Below are 26,769 nucleotides of genomic sequence, written 5' to 3' on the forward strand. Positions count from 1 at the left end.
CACAAATCTGGACATTGTTTACGTTCTAGCTAGTAAAGTTATAAACTGTAGTAAAATAATGATTCGCTGAATGGCTTGTGTTATAAATTTTCTGATTTCTACAACAAAGATGGTTTTCTTTTCCTGTCCTTGACAAAAGCCAGTGAATTCAGAAATGCAATTAATGTTAATCAAATGCTGTCATACATGAAGGAAATCAAAAGACTCAATTGTTTCACAACTGAATTTTTGCCAGAACTAGAAAATTAAACTAACAGGTGGTAATTGTTAGTAACGGAAAATTGAAGAATTACCAGTATGTAGTTCATAAATTAGCAAAATTACTCTCAACTTTCAAATAATAATAAAGGAATTAGTACCAATGTTTTACATTACAAATAGCCAGTGATAGTTGCTGGTATCTTAACAACAAATGCCCAACATGACATTTTGTGGATAAATCTACACTAATCACAATGTGAGACAAAGTATATACGAAGAAATGTTGAATGCTTGTGGAAAAAAAATGGCAAGAATCATAAGTGACTTTGCCAATCTGACTATTCCAATTTCTATGTAGTCTTATAAGATGAAGCTTTCATAGCAACTCAAAAGCATTCTTTGAGCAGCTGGTTTTGGAACTTAAATAAAGGCAACTATGTTGGTATGAAAAGGTGATCTAACTGAAGTAAACAGTATTCTAGGCAAGGGGCTATATCAATAGAAAACACAAAGAAGGGGACATTTCAGAAGACTCAATAATAGTGCCTATTATCAAGAGATTCTAAAAGGATGACCAACCATTTATGGTTAACAATAGTTCTTAAGGAAAGTAATAAACTTGAGGAGAAAACATATTATTGCACAAAGATGACTGGCAGGTCACATTATTGGCAGAAAAAGCCTAAGGGTCATCAGCAGGAAGAAATTAAAGTATAAAACAGAGCAAAGGGGTTCTACAGGAAAAGTTTTATATTCAGGGAAAACAAAGTGAATATTAATCCTTTAAAGTGAATATATTGGGTTAATAGTTGATAATAAGGAAATGGGGGAGGGAATGAATATATTCCAGGAATAGTTGAAAATCTGGCACTGGAAGGGACCGTGGAATTTAGCAAATTTCTTGAGCTAAGGGCTGACAAATCTCCATATTCAGATGGAGTCCATCCTTAGGTTTTAAAAGAGGCTTTAAAGTAAGGTAGTCAATGAGTTGGTGTTAGTTTTCCAGACAACATTAAGGTAGGTAGGAAAAGGATGTGTTTTGAAGAAGTCATAAGGAAGTTGCAGATAGATATTGATAGGGCAAATGGGCTAAAAAAAAAACTGGCAGATGGTGTATAATAATGAGAAAAGAAGTTGGTGTTCAATTTGGCAGGAAAAATTAATAATTAGCAGAGTATTACTTTTGTGGAGAATAACTGCAGAATTTCGAGGTACAGAGGTATTTAGATGCTCTAGTGTTGTGTTAGGCTCAAAAATAATATATTCAAACCAGATCATTAGGGGTTAATCGGATATGACACTGAACTACAGAAGTGCAAAAGTACATGTAAAGTAGACCTAATGCAAAAACAGTCTGTTTTGACTTGCCGGGGGGGGGGGGTGGGGGGTGGGGAGGGAGGGAGGGATGGGCGTGTGGAATCCAAGATAGAGCTACAAGTGCCAGCTGTCGCCCAGAATTACCAACAGTTAGAAGGCAATGAGACTCACTTGTTGAATACGTTTAAAGTAGATTAAGCTAATAGGTTTACTCAGTTTGCATAAATCAAAAACTGATAAAAGCTAATACATTTACTTTATATCAAAATGCATTTGTCTTCTTGTTTTGATCAGACCTTAAGGAACCCATTAAGTACTTTCAGCCTAACAATATATCTGGTGCAGATGCCAATGTAATAAGCAGGTACAGCAAGTAATCAAGGCCCCAAATGGAATGATCCACTTTAATATCAGAGGAATTGAACCTAAAAGTCACAGTTATACAGGGCATTACTGAGACAACATCTCAAACACTACATGTAGTTTTGGCCGCCTGATTTAAGGAAGGATGTAGATGCATTGGGGGTCTTCAGAGGATATTCATTAGATTGATACCTGGAATGAGTGGATTATCTGCAGGAGAAGATGGACAACTTTTATTTGCTTCCACTGGAGTGTATGACAACATCCTAAGTGGTCTCAACAAAGTGAGCATGGAAAGGCTTTGTGGGTCAACCCAGCATTGGGGAACACCTAAAATTAGGGGTCGCCCTTTCAGGACAGAAAAGGGAAGAATTTCTTTTCTCTTAGTGGGTTTCCTGACTTTGAAATTCTCTACCTGTGGAGATAGATATAATTGAATATCTTTAAAATAGGAGTGGATAAATTGTTAGACAGGGGAATCAAAGGTGATTGGCAGATACAGAATTTGAAACAAAAAGGATCAACCACAATCTTATTGAATGGTGGAGCAGGCTTAAGAGGCTGCGTAATATATTTCTAGTATTTATGTTCACAATTAACTTCACTGATAAAATATGGAGTTAGTGGAAACATTGTTTTTTTTTTAAATGAATCTATCTTACTTGAATGAAACTAAATTCTCTCCAGTTCAGAGAACCTGCCACTGATGGCAATGAGGTCACAGCAAGCAGTGAAAGCATGCCAATACCCAGAATTCCAAAGAAAAGGTAAATTTCCATCCTCCACACTTCTTCCTCGACCCACGCATTTTCTCTCTCATTTTTGACCTGTAAAAATAACAAAAAAAGCAAGTGTGCAAATATGGCATCGTATGCAAAGATCCTTTGGAACAATCCATTTTCTATCAAGCAGTTTGCAGGTTACTTAACACAGACATTGTCATTGTTTAACACTTGATTATCCTATCTTTTATTTTTAATCTTTATTTAGCTATCCTTCAGTTTCGGTGCAAAATCCACATCTAAACTGCCAATCCATATTTGTTTTTCTTTGCAAAGGCTGATAGACTGACTTACTGCATTCTTACAGCATTTACTTGATATGTCTCATGTCTTTTATGTTTGACTAGTTAATTATTTCAAAACACTTCATTCCATATGTCAAGTTTTTAGATGCAAGAGATGTGGCAAAGTGCTGTAATAAATAATATACTACAGTGATAGCAATATGTTGTTACAACAGCTTATATGCCATCATTTTTTAAAAATTCTGAGACGAGGTCACGTACAAATTTTGGATTTTTAATTTTCCTGGAAAACTAGTCTCCTGGACTGTACACTATGTTTAATATGAAAGGATTGAATATATTTGTTTCAAATTTGGACTCCATCAACATAGACTCAGATTTTTGTTTCAGAAATACAGTGTGAATTTCATATTTAATACCAGTTTCAATTACATTACTATTGTTTTGGATGCTTACAGTGCTAAACTTTTTGTTTTATTCTCAGTCATGGCCCTCAAATATTTCCATTCACTATATCAATTAAAAGAATAAAATGCTAAAATTATGGCTCTTCAAAAATACAAATGATCATTTTTTCAGTAATATAATTAGTCCACAGAACACGATTCACTAAGTTCCACACAATATTCCACCTTTTCTTGTTGCTTTTCTCAGCCACTTGGCAAAAGTGAAAGTTTACAAGTGAAGATTTATTAAATTAACATGGTATAAGTGTTAAGGATTATTTAAGTTCTCAATAACTGAACTTTGAGTAGTGAATTGTTATACTACTGGCAATAAACTTATCAATTTTTGATTTCAATTTATTTTTGATACCATGTACAACAAACTTTTCATTTAAACCGGCACCCTCGATAAGTCAGCGACAATTATATACCTGAAATATCAGAAGATTACTGTATTATTGTGATGCCCGAGTAGTCAGTTCAGGATGTGAGTGAGAAGGCTCTCTGCTGGTAAGTTTTACTTAAGTTATTTATGTTGTAAATAAAATATAACAGTGATGTGCATACTCCCTGCATTAATTTCTATTACTCTGTGTTTTTACATTAATTATGTGAACCTCTTGATCAACTGGAATATTTGATTAATTAGTACACTCCTGGTCAATAAAATAGTCTGCTGTACTGATTTTTTTTTCAAACAAAGTATCACCTGACCTAACTGAGCCAAACTTTTGAAACCATCAATAACCAGACCTAGTCTAAACTGAAATGAATAGGTTACCAAAATGAATGAAACCAGCCACTTAGATCTATAATTCCTGTTTGATTTAGATCTTTCTGGATAAATCTCAAATCCTGGAGATGCAAGTCACCTCCTTATCAATTGAACGGTATTTCAGGCAGCAGATTTGGGAAGCACAGAGAGAAGAGAAAGATCTGTTTTTTGAGAAGAACTGAAAGCCTTGTACTCTTCTGGTTTTTCTTGGCCTCTCAAAACAGTGCCAAAGTGATGAAGTAAATTGGAGAAACATTAATTCACTTAGAATTCAAAAGGTATCTATAAATTTTGGCACAGCTCATGTTACGCAACATAAGTTGCTCAACTGTGATCTCCGTTTAAAACTGTACACTTCCGGAGGAAGGGGTGGGCGTGGGTACAATTACAGCATTTAAAAGGCTTTTGGAAAAGTACATGAATAGGAAAGATTTGGAGGGATATGGGCGAGGGCAGGCAGGAGGGACTAGTTTATTTTGGGATTATGTTTGGCATGGACTGGTTGGACCGAAGGGTCTGTTTTGATGCTGTTTGACTATGATTTAAGGACTTTTATTTAAGAGTCATACACACAGATTTATACAGCATGAAAACAGACCCCCTTTTGATTCAACTCATCTGTGCCAACCAGACATCCCAATCTGACCTGGTCCCATTTGCCAACATTTGGCCCCTATCCCTCTAAACGTTTCCTATTCATGTACCCATCCAGATGCCTTTAAATGTCGTAACTGTACCCACCTCCACCATCTCCTCTGGCAGCTCATTCCATACATGCACCATGCTCTGTGTGAAAACGTTGTCTTATAGGTCCCTCTTCAGTCTTTCTCCTCTCAACTTAAACCCAAGTCCTCTACCTTTGGACTCCCCCTATACTAGGAAAAAGACATTGGCTATACACTCTATCCATGCCCCTCATGATTTTATAAACCTCTTAAGATCACTCTCAGCCTCTGCCGCTCCAGGCAAAAAAGCTTTCCATATACCTCAAACCTCCAATCCTAGCAATGTCCTTGTAAATCTTTTCTGAACGCTTTCAATTTTAATAACATCTTTCCTGTTTAAACGGCCTATTCTTGATGTCCATTTCATACAAGACAGTCACCCCTTTTTAAAACATAGACCAGTGTTTATGTGTCTAGTGTTGCATTTTATTATTCGTCTCAGGGTTAGTAAGTAATAAAATTCTCTCAAGAAAATATTGCACTTTAACTTATTAAAACCTTACGGTGTTTTAATTGAAGAATGATATATTTGCATGCTGAAAGGAATGTAAAGTTTTTGGCACAACAAAATGAAATATTAAACTCCCCTAAATTGTCAAAACATTAGAAAAATCTGCAAAGGTTAGATAGGCCATCAAGATCTACAGCTTTTGTTAATTTCCTTAATAAATTTTTATTAATGCCATAGATATTTTGACGGTACTTGATTTTTTTTTGTCCAATATGTTTTTAACAACTTAAAAACAATAGTACTAAACTCAAACAAATTATGACCACAAATATGATTGGCAGGTAGATCAGTCAAGAACAGATGTGTACAGTAAATGCAATAGTCTATTGTGGTTAATTATTAATTGAGGTAGTTGTTTCACAGGATAATAGCCACTATTAGTTTGTCTGTTGATTGGATTTTAAAAGTAAAATTAGCAAAGTACTAAGGGATAACACCAAATTCTTTATTGAGTTACTGGATAGCTCAAAATTAGCAAATGAAGTTTCTTAACATAAATTTTATTTAAATGTGCACTTATAAGCAGTACTTTGAGTCGTATTGCTTAATTAAAATTTCCTGAGAATTCCAAAAACTCATCTCTACCCACACACCCTCCCCTCTAACCCCAAACTAGGAATAGACTATTTTAAAGTTGCTTTGAACAAAATATCAATTTTATTTAAAAGTTGTGGGAAGAGAATGAGCCTAGATTGGCTAGATAAAATAGTCATTATTATTTTTTTAATGAAATCTGCCACTTGGTGGTGTGCTTGTTGCATCACCTTTGAAATTTTCCAACACTACATCAATTCACGTACCATATTTAAAATTATAATTCTTACCTGGTTAAAAGCCTCACTTAACAGCTTGTAATGTGCAGACCGGCGCATAGGGAGGCTGAGGCTATAGATTGCATGCAATGTAGCACAGAAAAAGCTCAACAGACCAAGCTGTTTTCTTTGCTGAAGCCACTGATCTAACCAACGTGGAAAACGTTTGTACTTAGTGCCATTACGGAGCTGAAAGATGGCTGCTAGGACCCCTGGTAGGTAAACAAGGGACAGCATCACAAATGCAACACATGGCAGAGTGACATTAACAAGCTCAATTGGGATTTTATAAAACTTGTTCTGTCCTTTCACTACGTATGGGTGAATAACACTTATGATGAAGTTATAGATATAAAAGCCAATAAATAAGCCTAGTGCAAGCAGAACAGGTGTTTTCCAGGAAGGAAAAAGGCGAAGTGGAAGATTCTCGATTTCTTTTGCAGTTGACAATGAGCCCATGTCCACAGGAATGAATCCCATATTTCGTGCCATTTCAGTCACTACACATTTAGCTTCCTGGCTGTCACTGCAGATCAGTACCTGTAGGAGAATAAGGCATGTTATCTTTCCAATTTAGTAATTCAGATCAGGAAAAGCTGCTTCCATGTAAAGTTGGAGAAATTCAGAACTATAGGGCACAGGTAAGTAAAGAAAGGGTTTCCCTATTTATCATGGAAACGAGGATGAATTTCTTTCGTGAGGATTGTTAATATTTGGAATTCCCTTCTGTAGAAAGCAATGGAGGCTGCATCATGAGTATGTTTAAAGGTGGAATTAAATAGATTTTCGATTTACAAGGTAATTGCAGTTATTGAGAATAGGCAATAAAGGTAAGTTAAAACCAGCTAGGCAGGCCAGATGATGGCCTGGTGGTGTTATCACTGGATTGTTAATCCAGGGGCTCAGGTAATGTGCTGGGGACCCAGGTTCAAATCCTGCCATGGCAGGTGGTGGAATGTATTGATCATGCAGCATTGCCCTTTGAGAAGGGCACTGCTTGTCACTGGCCACTTGGGTGCTTTCCTTTCCTCCTGGTGGTGGAATATAAATAAAGGTTTGTGTACTTATTGTTTTTCCCTGTGTCCGACATCTGCACACACGACATGGGTGCTGGGGGAAAAGTAAACACTACCACTGTCGGGTGGTAGTGTGGGGAGAAAAATTAAAAATAAATCAGGGAAAAAGAGAAAAAGGAAAAAAAAATTAAAACCAGTTAGTACATCCATAATGTTATTCTATTGCCGAATATGCTTCAGGAGCTGCAAACCTACTACTACACTTTTTTCTTATGATCTCATGCTTCTCATGGTAGGATTGAGATACAGTATGACTCTGGAATTCGTCTTTTTTAAAAAGGATGCTTTTGTGAAAGGGTAACTGAGGAAATTTGTTAACGGAAAACAGGGTTTATGTATAAGGGTTAAGCAAGCATTTTTGTGCCAACAAGATTTGGGATTGTCTTCTGGACCAGGGTAACTTATGAACAACAATCTACGGCAAATCAAAGAAAGAATCATATTCTGCAGTTTTTACAACAGCAAAACAAAAAAATCATACACCGAGAGGAGCAAAGGACAAGGACAGAACCCAGAAGAGAGACAGCAAGAGAGCTAGATTCATTACAGTTGATTGGAATTGGTTCTTGCTGTGCTGCATTGACAGGAGCTACCTGTTTGGTGAGTCTCCAGTAAGTGGTTACGGTTCTTTTGTTACGTTTTAGTAGTAAAGTTAATAAAATCTGTAATGGGCAACACAAGTCAGTCAGTAATAAAATTAAATAATTAAAACTCATAAGGATGGCAGTTCAGGTGATGTGTCACAGCTGTAGCACGTGGGAGCTCTTTGATACCATTGTGATCCAGAGCAACTGTCTACAATTAAGTATTTGAAGCCTGAGCAGCTTCAGCTCAGAGTTTGCACTGGAGGCTGAACTATACAATGCGATGCATGTTGGGTGGGGGAAGAAAGTTACCCGGATTCTTTGTGCCATGAAGCTGTCACACTACTGAGTATAGAATCTTCTGATTTGGTCAGTCAGCGGTCAGAGATAGGAGGCTGTGGGTGAGGTTGATAGGGGGATTCAAATGGCAACAGTGTAAGCCTCTGCAATTGACCAGTAGGTTTGAAGTTCTGTCAGCTTGTTTGGATGACAGCGAAGAGAACTAGGTGAAAGTGTACTGAAAAGAATAGACACTGTTCTCTGCAGTAAAGGGCAAGAGACCAGATGGCTGTGCTGCCTGTGAGGCTTTAGGCCATCCCAATGTTGGAATGAAACTTGCAGGTGGAGGATGTCAGAGTGACCTGGTGGTCATGGCCTGTCTAGGTACCAGCAGAACATATAGTACAAGGAAAGAGGTTCTGCTTGGAAAATATCATACATACAGTCACAGAAATATGGAGATATACAGCACAGAAACAGACCCCTTCAGTCCAAGTCATCCATGACAACCAGATACCCTAAATTAATCTAATCCCATTTGCCAGCATTTGGTCCATATCCCTCTAAACCCTTCCTATTCACATACTCATCCAGATGCCTTTTAAATGTCATAATTATACCAGTCTCCACCACTTCCTCTAGCAGCTCATTCCATACACTCTTCACTATCTGTGTGAAAAAGTTGCCCTTTAGGTCCCTATTAAATCTTTCCCTTCTCACCTTAAACCTACATCCTCTAGTTTTCAGACTCTCTCATCCTAGGGAAAAAGCCTCGGTTATTTACCCTATCCATGCCCCTCATGATTTTATAAACCTCTATCAGGTCTTCCTTCAGCCTCCAAAGCTCCAGGGAAATAGCTATTTTCTCCCTTTAGCTCAAACTCTCCAACCCTGGCAACTGAACCCTTTCATGTTTCGCAACATCCTTTCTATAACAGGGAGACTAGAATTGCATACAGGATTCCAATAGTGGCCTAACTAATGTCCGCATCATGACCTTCCAACTCCTGTACTCAATGCACTAAACAAGAAAGGCAAGCATATCAAAAATGCCTTCTTCACTATCCTATCTACCTGTGACTACAGGAGCATGGCACCAAATAAAATAAAGAACTCAAAGTTTATAATCTCTGGATTACCACGAGCCAGGTGCAAATTGACATAGGGTGTATAAGAGAGATTGATATTTGGCTCGAAGACTGGTCTGGTTCATGGACCTCTGGCACCAATACTGGGGAAAATGGGCTCTGTGCTGCTAGAACAGTCTACCACCTGAACAGTGCTGGGGTGAGTGTTTATGTGAACAATGACAACAGGGAAATAACAGAGGGTTTTAAACAAAATAAAGGGACACAGATCGAATGTGGAAAGATGTAATATATCACAGACTAGAGACAAGATAAGAAAGGAAAATAGCTAATAATGAATATGAGGACATAATTCTCTGCCCAAGGAAACAGTAGAGGCAGCTTAATTAAATATGTTCAAGACACAGTTGGATGGGTTTTGCATGGTAGGGGAATTAAGGGTTATGGGGATAATGCAGGTAGGAGGAGCTGTCACGATGGATAGATCAGCCATGAATGGCGAAGCAGGCTCGATGGGCCAAATCGCCTACTCCTGCTTCTATTACAATGAATCTGATAGAGAACATGGGAAGAGGTAGGGAGAAAATGCCTCAGAATAAACCAACATATATCAAGATTAGATGTTACAAAGATAACAAAAACCAAAACTAGGGGCACTGTACTTGATTTGTAGCATTCACAAAAATAGCGCACATTAAAGTAAATAAATACAAATCTGATAACCATGATGGAGAGATGGCTGACGGATGACATGGATCGCACTTTGAATATTGGGTATGACATTCAGGTGAAATAGGATGCTAAATAAAACTGGAGGGGTAGCACTGTCAATCAAGGATGCCATTTCTGCAACAGTTAGAGATGATCTTTGGTCAGGGGAATAGGATGTAGAACCAGTTTGGATAGAGGTAAGTAATTGAGAGCTGCCAGTGGGAGTAGTCTATGGACCTCCCTGTAGAACTGTAAAAGGACAATGTGGGACAAAATATGCAAGAAAAAATATTAATTGTTTGTGATCAAGTGCAGTCAATAATCATAGGTAAGTTTAATCTACATATAAACTGGAAAAATCAGATTTGTAGGAAGAGCTTGAACAAGGAGTTCACAATACTTTTAAAATGGTTTCGTAGAGCAGAACATTTTAGAACCAGAGAGCAGATTGCATTTGATTTGGTATGGTAAAATGTGACAGAATTAATTAATTATCTTAGTTAAGACATCCCTTGGGAGCAGCCATCACAATATGATTGAATATTATATCCAGTTTGAAAGATCGAGGACTAAAATCAAAATAAGGGCAATGCTGGCATGAAACCTGAGCTTGCGAAGGTAGGAGATGGATCAATAGAGACATTGTGGTGAAACGGTTAAAAATTATGTCCCAATACATGTGTGAATCTAACCGGAATGGAGGTGTTGCTTAGTCCCGTGTGAATCTTATTACACACCTCCCCATGTGAATCTTCTTATCTGTATGTAACCAGAATGGAATGTGTTTTTTAGCCTTGCTCTGCTGTTCACATGAATGTTTATATCTGGAAAAGAGTATATCAGCTGGAAAAGTCTCCAGTTCGGTGAGTCTGCTCCGGGGTTACGTTTAACCGCCGAGCGTGGGTTGTTGGCAACCGCTCTACGAGAACTGACGGCTCCCAGTTCCGGTAACATGTAGAGTGAGTATAAGCCAGACCCGTTGTAAGTATGAGACCTGGTTGTGGCGACGCTGCGGGGAATAAAATGCTCATATTCTAGCAGACTCGCCTCTTGGTCGTTTGTTCTGTGTCAGACTACTCTCCTACGAACCTGACCTTGAGAATTTTTTAAAACAGACATAATGGCAAATATTTAAGGGGATATTTCAGGATACTCAATAATTATATTCCCATTATAAAGAACACTCTTGTTTGAGGACCTACCATCTGTCATTGACTAAAGAAATTAAGGCAAGTATCAAGTTCGAAGAAAAGCACATAACCACACAAAGATGAGTGGCAGATTAGATGTGTGGTCAGAATACTAAGAATGACAGAGTGATCGGATGATCGGGAGAAATAAATTAGAATGAGCGGAAGCCAGCTGGCAATCTAAAAACAGGCAAAAGTTTCTTCAGTTATTTGAAAAGGAAAAAAAGAGTAAGTGAGTATTGGTTTGTTACAGAGCAAAAATGAGTTAATATTCAATAACAAATGATGGATGAAATGAACAAATACTTTGCTTTTGACTTCACTACAGTGTGTACGAAAGCATTCCAGGTATAGTTGTAAATCAGGAGATGGCAGGGAGAGAGGAACTTAGAAACATTATAATCACAAGAGAAGTGGTATTCAAAACTGGACGAAGCTGCAGGTTGACAAGTCTTCAGGTGCAGATAGATTCCAGTCCATGGTCTAAAAACATGTCGCTGATGAGGCAGTCGAGACTTTTGTGTTAACTTTGCAAAATGTACCAGATTCAGAAAAGGTTCCATCAGACTGGATGGAAATATACCCTCCCTATTCAAGAAGGGAGGGAGGCAGGAAACAGGAAAATATAGCCAGTTAGCTTGTGTCTGTTGTGGGCAAAATGTTAGAATTGATCATCGAAGACATTACAGCACTTGGAAAAACTCCATGTAATTGGGAAAGAGTAATAGGAAAATCATGCTTAACTATTTTATTGGAGCTATTTGAAGGATTAAGATGCGTGTGGATAGACAGAACCTGCAGACATGCCAAGATTTCCAGAAGGTATTTGACAACGTGCCACATTAAAGATTATTGGAAAACAAAAACTCATAGTGGGAGAATAACATATTAGCGTGGAAAGAGATGATTAGCACAAACAGAGATAATGCACAAATGGGTCTTTGAGTGGCAGGATGTTTGACAAATTAAGTCCTACAGGGTTCTGTGCTGGGGCCTCAACCTTTTACGATTTCTGTTAACGATTAAGAGGAGGGAGAGAAGGTATGGTGGCTAAGGTCACAGTCTTCATTATGATAGGTGGTAAGTATTTAGTGAAGGCGACAAAGGGAAATTGTAGTCAGATAGACAGTTTGATTGGGTGAGTAAAATAAACTGGCTTTGGAGTATAATGTTGGAAAATGTGGTGGTCTTCATTTTAGCAGGAAGAGTTAAAAAGCAGAGTCTTACTCAAAAGGACAAGCGTGGAATTCCGAAGTGCAGAGGGATTTAGATATCCTAGCACAGCACATAATCAGAGCAGTTAATGGTATGTTATAACTTATTCAAGAGGAACGGAGAAAAGTAGCAAAGTTGCAATGCTTCACTTGTTAAGCACACTGGTGAGACCACATCTTGAGAACTATGTTTTGGTCTCCTTATTTAATGAAGGAAATTTAACAAATGCACTGAGGGTGTTTCATGGGAGGTTTACCAGATTGATACCCAAAAATCAGCAGGTTCTTTTGAGTAAAAATTGAACAGACTGGGCTTAGTTCCACTTGAATTTAGAGAAGTGAGGGGTGACTTGATGAAGAGAATGGTCTCAGCAAGGCGGGTGTAGAAAGGCTGTTTCCTCTTATGAGTGATTCCACAACTTGGTGGCATTATTTCAAAGTCTGTAATTGCCATTTCAGGATAGAGATGAGAGGAGAATTTATATGACTTTAGAAGTCTCTGCCTCAGTAGATGGTGGAATCAGGGTCACTGAATATTTTTAAGACAGCGGTACATAGATTTTCATTAGTACAGGACTTTAAAAATAATGGGGGAGATGGAATTTAAAAACACAAACAGATGAGCCATGATCTTTGAGTTCTGAAGCAGGCTAGAGGGGATAAATGCTCTACTCCTATTTTGTATGTTTGTAAATTACTTAGAAATAAGTTGTACGATGATATTTCCTCTGCAGAAATCATATAGCATTGACAAAGCAAGGAATTGCTTTGCACCATTTATTTCTGTGATACCTACCTGTTTATTCCCATCTCTTGCTCCAAATTGTAAAGCCCAGGCTGAGATGACATTAAATGCTTTCACAATTGTGCATTCTGGGAACAAAGAGGCAAGGTGTTCAGCATTTGATTCCTCATACACATTTATTTCCATATTGTTACTGACATCCACCAAAATCTTCCCAGTCAGTACATCTTTAAGATCACTCAATGTGCTGTAATGTTCATGGTTCACTGCTACAAAGATGATGTTGACCTTGCCGATGGCTTCCCGTTGACTGGTAACTTCATTCACAGTTGGAAACAAAGCTGCAGTGCGTTTAGGATGTCGGCTTCCTACAATTACACCGTAACCAGAACATGCCAGTCGTGCAGCCAATGAGCGAGCAAAGTCTCCAGTTCCCAGAATGCCAACATCAATTTTCTGGAGGTCACAATGATGAATTTCACTCTCGTTTCCCAAAAGTGGTTTAATCATTTCTTTTTTAGCCATTTTTTGCATCTGAAAGAGAGGGAGAATTATTATTTTCTATGGACAATCCACCATTGCTGTAAAGCAAAATTAACTCCCATTACCTTATGATGGGCACATTCATAACATCTTCTGTTGGTTACAAAGTTCAGTCAGCTTAACTCAGACCAACAAATTAGCAACGACAAACAAGACCAGAAACCAAAAAGGGGATTTACAGATGGAGGCAGGGGGAATGGCTGAGGCATTAAATGAATACTTCACATGTATGTTTACACAAGAGGATGCTGCTGCCCAGGCCATCGTCACAGAGGAAGAAGTGTCAGGGGAAGGATCAAAAATGAAGTGGTCTTGGATAGATTGTTGTCATTTAAAGTTAACAAGACATCGAGACCAGATAAGATAGATGCAAGGATTTTGAAGGAAGTGGGGACAAAATTACACAGACAATGGCCATAATACTTCAGTCTTCCCTGGACATTACAGCCTTGTTCAAAACAAAAGGTTTCAGGTTAATCCCAGCAATTTTAGACCAGTTTGTTTAAATTTGGTGGTGAAGAGACTTTTAGAAACGATTATTCATGGTAAACTCAGTCACACAGAAAACAGGTGAGAAGAGTCAGCATGGATTTCTGAAGTGGAAACTATGTTTAACTAATTTAGAGTCACAGAGATGTTCAGCAAGGACACAGACCCTTTGGTCCAACTCATGGATGACAGCCACATATCCTAAATTAATCTAGTCCCATGTGTCAACATATGGCCATTACACTCTAAATCCTGCCTATTCATATTCCCGTTCTAGATGTCTTTGAAATGTTGTAATTGTACCAGTCTCCACCACTTCCTCTGGCAGCTCATTTCATACATGCACCACCCTCTGCCTGAAAAGGTGCCCCTTAGAACCCTTTTATATCTTTCCCCTCTCACCCAAACCTATGCCCTCTTGTTCTGGATGCCCCAACCCAGAGAAAAGACATTGTCCATTCACCCGGTCCATGTCCCTCATTTTATAAACCTCTTTAAGGTCAACTCTCAGCCTCTTGTAACAGAAAGGATGGAGAAGGCAACACTTCCTTTAATATGGTATACATGGGTTTCCAGAAGGCATTTGATAGACTGCTTCACAACAGACCTGTGAGGCAAGTTGTAGATCACGGTATCAAAGTGACACTGATAATGTGAATATAAAATTGGATAAGTGATGGAAAACAGAGTAATGGTCAATGGATAATCTTTTTGTACAGGTCACTTCTACCCCAAAAGAGATTCCAGTGATACAAAAATGTGAATCCTCCTCCCATACATCGGCTCCTCAGCCATGCATTCATTCCTCTATCCTCCTATTCCTACCCGCACTAGCTCGTAGCACTGGAAGTAATCTAGATATTACTACTCTCGATGACCTCCTTTTTAAATTCCTGCCTAACTCTCTATATGCTCCCTTCAGAATCTCAACCTTTTCCCTTCCTATGGCGTTTGTTCCAAAGAGTAAAGTGACATCCTGTAGGGCCCTCTTCCCCCTTGAGAACATTCTGCACCCTCTCTGAGACATCCTTGATCCTGGCACCAGGGAGGCAACGCACCATTCTGATTTGTTGCTGCTGGCCACAGAAACGTCTGTCTGTGCCTCGGACTGGAGAGTCCCCTAAATACAATCAATCTCTTGGAAGCCAAAGTACCCCTCATTGCATTAAAGCTAGTCTCAATACCAGAAACTTGGCTGTTCATGCTACATTCTCCTGAGAATCCATCACCTCCTACATTTTCTAAAACAGCATACTTGTTTGAAATGGGGATAGCCACAGAAGACTGCTGCACTACCTGCCTACATCTTACCTTTTCTGGAGTTAACCCATCTATGTGACTGTATCTGCGACTTTTCTCCCTTCCAATAATTGCCATCCATCACACCCCCTTGTTCTTGTAAATTCCTCATTGCCTCCAACTGGGAGCACTCCAAACGATCCATTCGATCTGATAGGATTCACAACCAACAGTATTTATTGCAGATCTAATCCTCTGTAACACAAACGCTACCTAATCTCCCACATCCAACAAGGAGATGGGGAAGATACTAAAAGAGTATCTTGCATCAGTGGTAAAGGACATGGAAGATATAGATTGTAGGGAAATATATGGTAACATTTTGAAAAATGTCCTTATAACAGAGGAGGATGTGCTGGATGTCTTGAAACACATAACAGCGAATAAATCCACAGGACTTGATCAGGTGTACCCTACAACTCTGTGGGAAGCTAGGGCCTCTTGTTGAGGTATTTGTATCATCAATAATCAGAGGTGAGGTCAGAGAAGACTGGAGTTTGGCTAATGTGGTAACAATATTTAAGAAAGGTGGTAAGGAAAAGCCAGGGAACTATAGACCAGTGAGCCTGACGTTGGTGGTGAGCAAGTTGTTGGAGGGAATGTTGAGGGACAGGATGTACATGTATTTGGAAAGGCAAGGATTGATTAGGGAGAGTCAACATGGCTTTGTGCATGGGAAATCATGTCTCACAAACTTGATTGAGTTTCTTGAAGTAGTAACCAAGAGAATTGATGAGGGCAGAGCGGTAGACGTGATCTATACAGACTTCAGTAAGGTAGTCAACAAGGTTCCCCATGGGAGACTGGTTAGCAAGATTAGATCTCATGGAATACAGGGAGAACTAACCATTTGGATACAGAACTGCTCAAAGGTAGAAGACAGAGAGTTGCTTTTCAGACTGGAGGCCTGTGACCAGTGGAGTGCCACAAGGATCAGTGCCACGACTTTTCGTCATTCATATAAATGATTTGGAGGTGAGCTTAAGAGGTAGAGTAAGTTTGTAGATGACACCAAAATTGGAGGTGTAGTGGAAAGAGAAGTTTACCTCGGATTACAACAGGATCTTAATCAGATGGGCCAATGGGCTAAGACGTGGTAGATGGAGTTTAATTTAGATAAATGCGTGGTGCTGCATTTTGGGAAAGCAAATCATGGCAGAACTTATACACTTGATAGTAAGGGCCAAAGGTGTGTTGCTGAACAAAGAGACTTTGGAGTACAGGTTCATAGCTTCTTTAAAGCAGAGTTCAGGTAGATAGTATGGTGAAGAAGGCGTTTGGTATGCTTTCCTCTATTGGTCAGAGTATTGAGTATAGGATTTGGGAGGTCATGTAGCGGCTGTACAGGACATTGGTTAGGCCACTTTTGGAATATTGCATGCAATTCTGGTGTCCTTTCTATCAGAAAGATGTTGTGAAACTTGAAAGGGTTCAGAAAAGATTTACAAGGATGTTGCCAGGATTGGAGAATTTGAGCTACAGGGAGAGGTTGAATAGGCTGGAGCTGTTTTCCCTGGAGTGTCAGAGGCTGAGGGGGGATCTTATAAAGGTTTATAAAACCATAAGGGGCATGGATACAATAAATAGACAAAGTCTCTTCCCTGGGGTGGGGGAGTCCAGAACTAGAGGGCATAGGTTTAGGGGGAGATGGGAAGGATATAAAAGAGACCTAAGGGCAACACTTTCATGCTGAGGGTGGTGCATGTGTGGAATGGGCTGCCAGAGGAAGTGGTGGAGGCTAGTACAATTGCAACATTTAAAAGGCATCTGAATGAGTATATGAATAGGAAGGGTTTGGAGGGAAATGGGCGGAGTGCTGGCTAGACTGGGTTGGGATATCTCGTCGGCATGGACGAGTAGGACCAAAGGGTCTGTTTCTGTGCTGTACATCTCAATGACTCTATGACAATTCTTTTGGGCTGGAGAATGGTTTATAGTGAAGTTCCCAAGGGATTGAACCCTTGCTTTTTCTGATGTATATTAATAATCTGATTCTTCGTGGGCAGGGGACAATTTCCAAGTGTGCAGATGACATCAAACTTGAAAAAAAAACTATGAGGAGGACAGTGTGGAACTCCAAAAGACCACTGACATGTTGGTTAAGTGGCTGAATAGCTGGCTGTGAGGTTCAATGCAGAGAAGTGAGTGTGATGCACTTTGGTCAAAGAACATTGAAAACGATATAATATTGGGGGTATGATTCAAAAGTGGATGCAAGAGGAGATGGACCGGAGTGTGTGTGTATACAGGTGTCAAGACAGGGGGAGACAGCAGTTAATAAAACAGTGCACTTGGCTTTTATTAATATAAGGGTATAGAGTACAAGAGTAGCATTTGAAAGTGATGCACGAATTGGCTACTTTAGGTTTAGATTTACCTATGGCCAACTTTAACAAGATGGGACAGAGACTGTCCACAGTAAATTGAGAAAATCTGCTCATGGGTACAACAACTGAAGAACAGTGGAGGATGTTTAATGAAACATTTAAGCACAATACAAATCCAGTCTTTAGCCGAAAGGGAAAAGCACCACTTCACAGACGTTAAAAACAATGATGAGCAATTAAAGAGGTCAGAGACAGCATAAAACTGAAAGGAAGAGCTTATAAAAATGTGAAGAATAGCACAGATCCAGCTGACTGGGAAAAAATACAAAAACCAGCAGAGGGCCACAAAGCAACTTATATGGCTTACTAAAAGGGATTATGAAAGGAAACTTACCAGGGTCATCAAAAATCAGTAAGAAAAGTTTTATAGTTACATAGGCAAGTGGGTTACGTAGCAAATGGGTGAAGATATCAGGGATAGTGACCACGAGTTGGTTAGATTTAGTAAAATTATGGAAAAGGATAGAGATAAAATCAGCAGTAATTCTTTTTAAACAAGGGGGAGGGTGTGGCAGAAGTTTGATTTGCAGGCTAATTTTCCAGAACTAACAAGTGATTTGGCTGAGGACAGGACTACTAAAAGGATAAATCAGTGGTAAAGCAATGGGAGGCACTAGAAAATTGAGATGCTTAGGACTCAAAACAGACATGTGCCCTCCAAACATATAATGCTGCCAAATCTTGTGGGCGGCACGGTGGCACAGTGGTTAGCACTGCTGCCTCACAGCGCCAGAGACCCGGGTTCAATTCCCGCCTCAGGCGACTGACTGTGTGGAGTTTGCACATTCTCCCCGTGTCTGCGTGGGTTTCCTCCGGGTGCTCCGGTTTCCTCCCACGGTCCAAAGATGTGCAGGGTCAGGTGAATTGGCCATACTAAATTGCCCGTAGTGTTAGGTAAGGGGTAAATGTAGGGGTATGGGTGGGTTTCGCTTTGGCGGGTCGGTGTGGACTTGTTGGGCCGAAGGGCCTGTTTCCACACTGTAATCTAATATAATCTAATCTAATCTAGACCTCCATGTTTGTCTAGAAAAATACATGGGAAGATTAAACAGAAAACGAAAGCTGATGATAGTCACAAGAAACTCAACCCTGCAGATAGCCTACAGTAGTGTAGAAGGTACAGCAATCAGGTTTAATAAAAAGAAATTAAAGAGAGGACATGAAAAAATATTCTGAGAGATAGTATAAACTGTCTCTTAGAAAGGGAGGGGCAAAGCTACAGAGGGATGTGAAAACAAGGATAAGTGTTTTAAAACTGAAGCACTGATGAACTGAGAAACAATGCAGTCACTGCACAACCCACCCATACCCCTACATTTACCCCTTACCTAACACTACGGGCAATTTAGTATGGCCAATTCACCTGACCCTGCAGGTGTGAGGAGTGAATGAGAGTTGGGACATGTTTGGATAACAACTGTGAAGTTTTCATTCTGCTCTAGTTTATGGAGGATGGAAGATGAGATGACGGCCAGGAGTGTGTTGTAATAATCTAATCTGGAGGTAACATGTACGGATAAGGCTTCAGCCGTAAATTAGTTCAAAGTTAGATTTGGGTTAAATTACAGAAATGAAAGTAGGTGATCATGGTGATCTGTGAAGTTGTGGTTGGAAACCTACCTCAATTTATAGAAATGATTTGGATGTGAACATAGGAGGTTCAGTTAGTAAGTTTGCAGATGACACCAAAATTGGAGGTGGACAGCAAAGGTTACCAGAGAGTACAACAGGATCTTGATCAGATGGACCAAGATCTGATGGAGTTTAATTCAGATAAATGTGAGGTTTTCCACTTTGGAATGGCAAATCAGGGCAAGATTTATACACTTAACAGTAAGGTCCTGGGAGTGTTGCTGAACAAAGAGATCTAGGAGTGCAGGTTCATAGTTCCTTGAAATTGAGTTGCAGGTAGATTGGATAGTGAAGGTGGTGTTTAGTATGCTTTCCTTTATTGGACAGATCATTGAGTATAGAAGTTGGGTCATGTTGCAACTGTACAGGACATTGGTTAGGCCACTTTTGGAATACTATGTGCAATTCTAGTCTCCCTTCTATCAGGAGGATGTTATGAAACTTACAAGGGTTCAGAAAAGACTTACAAGGGTATTGTCAGGGTTGGAGGATTTGAGCTGCAAGGAGAGGCTGAATAGGCTGGGGCTGTTTTCCCTGGAGTGTCAGAGGCTGAGGGGTAACCTTAGAGGTTTATAAAGTAGTGAGGGGTATGGATAGGGTAAATAGACAAGGTCTCTCCCTTGGGTGGGGGAGTTGAGAACTAGAGGACATAGGTTTAGACTGAGAGGGGAAAATTTTAAAAGGGACCTAAGGAGCAACCTTTTCACTCAGAGGGTGGTGAGCGTATGGATGAGCTGCCACAGGAAGTGGTGGAGGCTGGTATGGTTAAATGAATGGGAATGGTTTGGAGACATATTGGCCAAGTGCTGGCAAATGTGGCTAGATTAGCTTAGGATAGCTGGTCAGCATGGACGAGTTGGACTGAAGGGTCAGTTTCCAAGCTGTATATCTCTATGACTATATAATTATGACACCAAAACATGTGATTTGTTTCTGATAGTTTGTCAGGAGAGAAGCTATCTAGGTTACTAGGGAGCAGAGTTTGTGGCAGGAGATCAAAGATAAGGATGTGTCTTCCTAAAATTGAATTGGAGAAAATATCCATTCATTGAGCATCCAGTCATTGGATGGCAGACAATCTGACAATATGGAGGCACTTTAGGAGTTGAAGGAAATGATGGTGAGAGTACAGCTGGGTATTAGCAGCATACATGAGGAAAGTGATGTCACAGAGCATTCATTATTCTGAAGCTTTCCAAAACCTGATGGGTAAGTAACATTTGCAGATTGGCGCTGCAACATTAATCTTTCAAAACTGATAAGCTGTGGTATGTACAGCAGAGTGCACTGTCAGATGTCAAATTTTCAAATCTAGAATGGGCATAATTCTTCCACAATGCATATAACCCTCACTTTTGTTTCCATTCTCCAGAAATAACTGCAACTGGTAACGTCGGATCAGTAACCAAGATTTTTCTTCTGTTTTAAAGTTTATTGGAAAATCAAACAAATTAAATGTCCCTCTCTTTTCCACATACCTCACCACCTGTTTACTGGTTCCTTCCTATTCTTACTCCCCAGACTCCCAAATACATTAATTGATTTTCATTGTCAGCAACTTTAACATCTATGCGCAACTAAAAACAAATTCATGCCTGGAGGCAGAGTGCATGACTGAGGTACAAAATGAGTACTTTAGCATGTTTTTAAACAAAGTCAGATGCAAAGTTACAATGAAGGTGAAAGTGATTGAGATATGGGATAAGTTAAAAATTGATAAAGCAGGCACTACAAATGCTAGCTGGACTTCAAGTTGATAAGTTTAAAAATACATGCCACTTAATTAAATCATGATGGTGGAAAGCTTTTAGAAAACAATATTCCAAGATAAAGTAACAACCACTTGAAAAGGGGTTGGTTAATTAATGAGAGCCATTGCGGATTTGTTGAATGCAAATCATGCATAAACAACTTGAGGCAGTTTTTTGATGATGCAACATATAGGCTTGATATGACTAATGCTGCTGATGTAGTGGTATAGGTATTGTCTAGATCAATCTTTGTGGAGATGTTATTATGGAAAAATAAAGGCAAAATACTGTGAATGCTAGAAATCTGAAACACAGAAAACTGGAGAAACCCAGCAGGTCAGATAGCATCTGTGGGGAGAGAAACAGTACGATTTTTCTGGACTCGAAACATCAACTCTGTCTGTCTGTCTGTCCACAGATGCTGCCAAACCTGCTAAGTTTTTCCTGCATTCTCAATGTCATTACACAGTTCTGGTGCAGATCAGACTTGAAGCTCAGAATCAGAGATACGATCTATAATGTAAGGCTTTTGATAAAGTGCCTTAAGAAGTTTGTCAATGAAGTAGAAGCCATAGGACAAAATATATGTGCAATTTTAACTTTTCTGCTAATGCTGCTGAACATTTTTTCCCACTTAAAATATGGAAGCACAGGTCAATGTTTGATCAGACCACTAGCTTTTTCTGAAAGAACAAAGTAAATTTGTAGAGATTGAGGCTTTGAATCCAAAAAAGATGCAACTTTTTAAAAATTACATTTTATATTTAATGATAATACAGATAAATATTATAATTTTAAATTTTAAAAAATGCTGGATACGGGTGTCACGACAGGTAAAATAAACCTTACTTCAATTCAACTGCATATGATGATCTCTACACCCATCTAATTTTGGTCTCAAGCACCCCGACCTTTTTAATATTTCACTTTTGGGTGGCTGTTGACGAAGTTGCCTTGATGCAAAGCTTGGGCATTCCCTCTGCAAACTTCTCCAAATCTCCACCCCACTTTCTTCCTTCAAGATGTTCCCTAAAACGTACCTTTAGGACTAGGCTTTTTATCATCTGTTCTTGCAGCAGTGCTAACTACTGAGCCACCATGCCGCCCATTTCATATCACCAAATCTTAAAAAGCCAAATGCTTGCACAGTAACGTGATGCTAAATAGAAAAGCTTCCTAGAATGTGTCTTTATAGGTGGATATTTTTAATTAGCGTTCATGTTGTGATACATCTGGAGCAGGTGAAGCCAAATCCAAACACGGGCCTTTTGGCTCATAGGTAGGATTAAGATGTCTTTACATCCTATCTTTCACATTGTACAACACTGGACATTGAAGTTAATGCCAATCAGGTCTTTGGGAGGAGGGCTAACTAGTAATGCTACAAGCAAAGTAATATCTTGCATAATGTACACTACGTTGTACCATTGTTTAATCATGAAGAGTTATTGAACTGGAAACATAAATTCTGTTTCGTCCCCACAGACGTTTTCAAATCTGTTGAGGTTCTCCATCAATTTTTCTTTTTGTTTCAGATCTCTAGCATCTGCAGTTCTTTGTTTTATTTCATTGTTCTATCATTTCTCCCAGTGCCAGAATCAAAAAACCATTAGGTAGTTGCTTTTCTGGACTTATGGATTTTGAATTGTGTTGTGGTTCAGAAATTTTTTGACAATTGCAGATGATATATTTGTTTTGAAACTCAGCGGTTTAGTTTTCCAGAAAGGGTGAACATTTGAATTTAGTTCCTAACGGCATCTGCAAACTATATGTTAAAAAGAATTCTGCAAAGTTTATAATCATGCAAGGAGTGGACATAATGCAATTTTAAGTTGAATTTGTACAAATTACTTTGACTGAAAAAACTATGTCTTTCGATTTAATTTACAACAATTCAAATTCTTTTCAAAATTAAATATCTCAAAATACTAAAACTAACAATTACAAGAACATATACACCAGCGCTTGCACACATGTATACTGGAGTACATTTAAAAAATGTAGAGCAAAGTTCTACAGAAGAATAAAATGCTACCTTTACCTACAGCTTTTCCATTGTGAACAAAATGGCAGATAGAGTTAATTCAAAACGTTGAACTTTAGACTCTATTTGTAATCAAAATTTTACTTTGCAATCATTTGTTTTTACAAAGTAAATGCTCAGAAACCTCAGCCAAGGACACTGTTAAAAACATTGAACAAGTGGGAGAGATAAAGTACAGGAGTCATAGCTGCTATCTTGTTTCAAATATTCAACTAAGTTTCTAATCTGCAAAGATGAGTTTCTTCTGTCTTGGTAAAAGGCAATTTAAAAAAACACAAAATTGTTTTGAGAATGTGCAACAGGAGCAAGGCTACAGTGAGTTTTGAGAAGATTTGTAGCTCAGGTTGAAGTTTTGGATGTAGGTTTGCTTGCTGAGGTGGAAGGTTCATTTCCAGACGTTTTGTTACCCTACTAGGTAACATCTTCAGTGGGCCTCAGACGAAGCAATGCTGAAAATTCCTGCTTTCTATTTATAAGTTTGGGTTTCTTTGGGTTGGTGATGTCATTTCCTGTGGTGATGTGGTATGGTGGCCTATTCTTGCTCTTAATTTGTATGTTCATATCCTGTGGACAGACAATACTGGCGCCAATGCTGATGGAACAGGGAGTTCTACTGAAACCAGCCTTTGATGGTGTCATACTTAAGTCCTTCATAAATTTTGTTGCACTCCTCAGAATTGGAGTAGCTGCAAGTTAAAGCAAGTGTGTGGGAAAATATGTGACTGTGAGCAAGCGCCTGAGCGAACACGTGTGACTGAGTGAGTAAGCGAGAGAGAATGCGGTTGAGAGTGAGCGAGCATGTGACTGAGACAGTGAGTTTGAGGAAGGGTCAATGATCCCAAAATGTTAACTCTGATTTCTCTCCACAGATGCTGCTCGAGCTGAGCTTTTCTAGCAATTTTGTTTTTTTTTCCGATTTCCAGAATCTGCAGTTTGATTGGTTATTACCCCAAAAAATAACAGTTTTTTTCCACTGCCCTGCTACAGAAACAATTGACTGCTCAATCCCTCCCTTTGGAACATCTAGGTCAGTTCAAAACCTTCATCTGAGGAATTACAAACAAATTGACAGTCTGTGTTGTTAAGTTATTAGTACATTGAGTTATACAAACAATTTTTATTTAATATTCTAATGCCTCACAATCTTCAAAGATCCAAGGGTTGTTTAATGTCAACAATACTATCCAATTTCAACAGTACTATTTCTAGGCTGAAACAAAGGTTAACTACATGAACTCTGCACAATGTGCAGTACAAACTAGTTTCGAGTTTAGCACAAATACTGGTGAATTATTTTAGATGGGCCTAATGCCAAGAGGCAGATTCACCAGAAATTCCACCAGGTTACTAAAATTCATTTCAAAACAAATGGAAAAAATTGCATTGCTCACAGTTACATTAGACAGCAGTACCATCTGGCAGGTAGCTCAAAATCATTGACTTTGATGAGAATTTTCTGTAATACAATGCCACTAAACACTTACTACCAACTGTCTGAGCCAATAACAGGAGAGATTTTGGAACCAGTGCCAACAACCTAATAAAAATAGAGTAGTAAGTTTCCTTAAATTAAAGTACCAATGTTTGCAGTCATATAGAGCAGCTTTATATCCTGCATACTTTGGGGAGGGTTTTGAGCAAGGAATCTGCTCAATCATTGAGGGTAAAGTTCAATGAAATAAATGGACTTTGTAAGATTCTTCAAGAGTGGGGAAAGCAGATGGCTTAATAATCAAAACCCAACAGTGTGGAAACAGACAATTTGGCCCATTGAATCCAAAGGGCATCCCACCCAGATCTAAGCGTCTACCCTATCCCTGTAACCCTGCATTTCCTACGGCAAATCCACCTAGCCTGTACATCCTTGGGATGCTACAGGCAATTTAGCATGGCCAATCCATCTATCCTGCACACATTTGGACTGTGGGAGGAAACCTGGAGGAAACCCACGCAAACACATGGAGAACGTGCAAATTCCACATTGACAGTTTCATAGTAACAGAAGCAGGAGTAGGCCATTTGGATCACCGAGTCCGCTCTGCCATTCATTAAGATCATGGCTGATCATGTCAGCTCCTCCAACTGCATTATCCCCCTAACTCAATTCCCCACCATGCAAAAACCAATCCAACTATGTCTTTAATATATTTAATGAAGTTGCTTCTATTGCTTCCTTGGGAAGAAAATTCCATAGATTCACTGCTCTCTGGGAAAAGCAGTTCCTCCTCATCTCTGTCCTAAATCTACTCTCCCAATCTTGAGGTCAAGTCCCCTTGTCCTAGTCTCATCCACCAATGGAAACAACTTGCCTGCCTCTATCTTATCTATCCCCTTCATAATTTTACGTTTCTATAAATTCCTCTCATTCTGCTAAATTCTAGCGAGTACAGTCCCAGGCAGCTCAACCTCTCCTCATAGGGTAACCTTTTCATCTCTGGAAGCAACCTGGTGAACCTCCTCTGCACCACCTCCAAAGCCAGTATATCCTTCCTCACGACAGATCAGAACTGCACACAATATTCCAGGTGCTGCCTCACCTGGAATATAATTGCAGTAGAACCTGTCTGTTCTTAAATTCAATCCCTTTAGCAATGAAAGCCAATGTCCTATTTGCCTTCCTAATTTGCAGGTGTACCTGCAAATGTGAGGTTATCCACTTTGGAAGTAAAAATAGTAGGTCAGAGTATTATTTAAATGGTGAAAAATTGCAGCATGCTGTTGTGCAGTGGGACTTAGGTGTGCTTGTACGTGAATCACCACAAGTTGATTTGCAGGTGCAACTTGTGATGATTCACGTACAAGCACACCTAAGTCCCACTGCACAACAGCATGCTGCAATCTTTCACCATTTAAATAATACTCTGACCTACTATTTTTACTTCCAAAGTGGATAACCTCACATTTACCAACAGTGCACTGCATTTGCCAGACCTTTGCCCATTCACAACCTATCTAAATCTCTTTGCAGATCCTCCACATCCTCTGCCCAAGGATGGAAATGAACCCTTGTCTCCAGCAATGTGATACAGCAGTGCTAACCACTGAATCATCATGTTGCCTCAGTGACCAAAAGTAGGATACCTACAAAATGCCATATCTCGAGGATTAAAAGGCACAGGAAGGGATGGAGAGTCAAAGGAGATTTCAGAGTAAGGGGCTGCAGTATCACAATAATGGGATACAATGAAGAACTGAAGTAGTCTTATTTGTCTCCTAATTATTCATATAAAAAGGAGCTATAAAGTGATAAACCATTTCGGTAAATTTTAATAGATAAATACATCTCAGGATATGTGATTATGCACACGTCATTGGATTTATAATGTGATGAAGTAATGATTGATAGTGTCATCACGTAACACCTACTTTCCAATAAATTGCTTAGAAATTCAGATTCTTCCAGACAAATAGGTCCAGGTCAGCCTTGATCTAAATGTGGATACAGGAATTGAAAACCAGGAATGTGTTAAAAATAAACAAACAATTCACCTTCAGAGAAGTGTGGCACAAGCAAAACTGCTCAGCTGGGTCAAATGGAAAAAATCCACTAGTGACTGAAG

At 39.2% G+C, this 26,769-nt stretch overlaps 1 protein-coding gene across 2 annotated transcripts in view; it reads right to left on the reverse strand.

Moving 5' to 3' along the window:
* Window positions 1-26,769, reverse strand: part of steap3 (STEAP family member 3, metalloreductase) — a 40,213-nt gene that overhangs the window by 1,365 nt on the left and 12,079 nt on the right. For both annotated transcript variants that reach the window (XM_043693995.2, XM_087989187.1), the window contains exons 2-4: window positions 13,116-13,598; window positions 6,190-6,717; window positions 2,544-2,708 (exon numbers count right to left, since the gene is read on the reverse strand). In XM_043693995.2, the coding sequence (XP_043549930.1) occupies window positions 2,544-2,708; window positions 6,190-6,717; window positions 13,116-13,598 (1,176 nt within the window). The remainder of the gene's footprint in view (window positions 1-2,543; window positions 2,709-6,189; window positions 6,718-13,115; window positions 13,599-26,769) is intronic.

Source organism: Chiloscyllium plagiosum, unplaced genomic scaffold (genome assembly GCF_037043375.1).
Source record: "Chiloscyllium plagiosum isolate Xiang-an unplaced genomic scaffold, Cpla_swu_hap1 HiC_scaffold_7, whole genome shotgun sequence".
NCBI lineage: Eukaryota > Metazoa > Chordata > Chondrichthyes > Orectolobiformes > Hemiscylliidae > Chiloscyllium > Chiloscyllium plagiosum.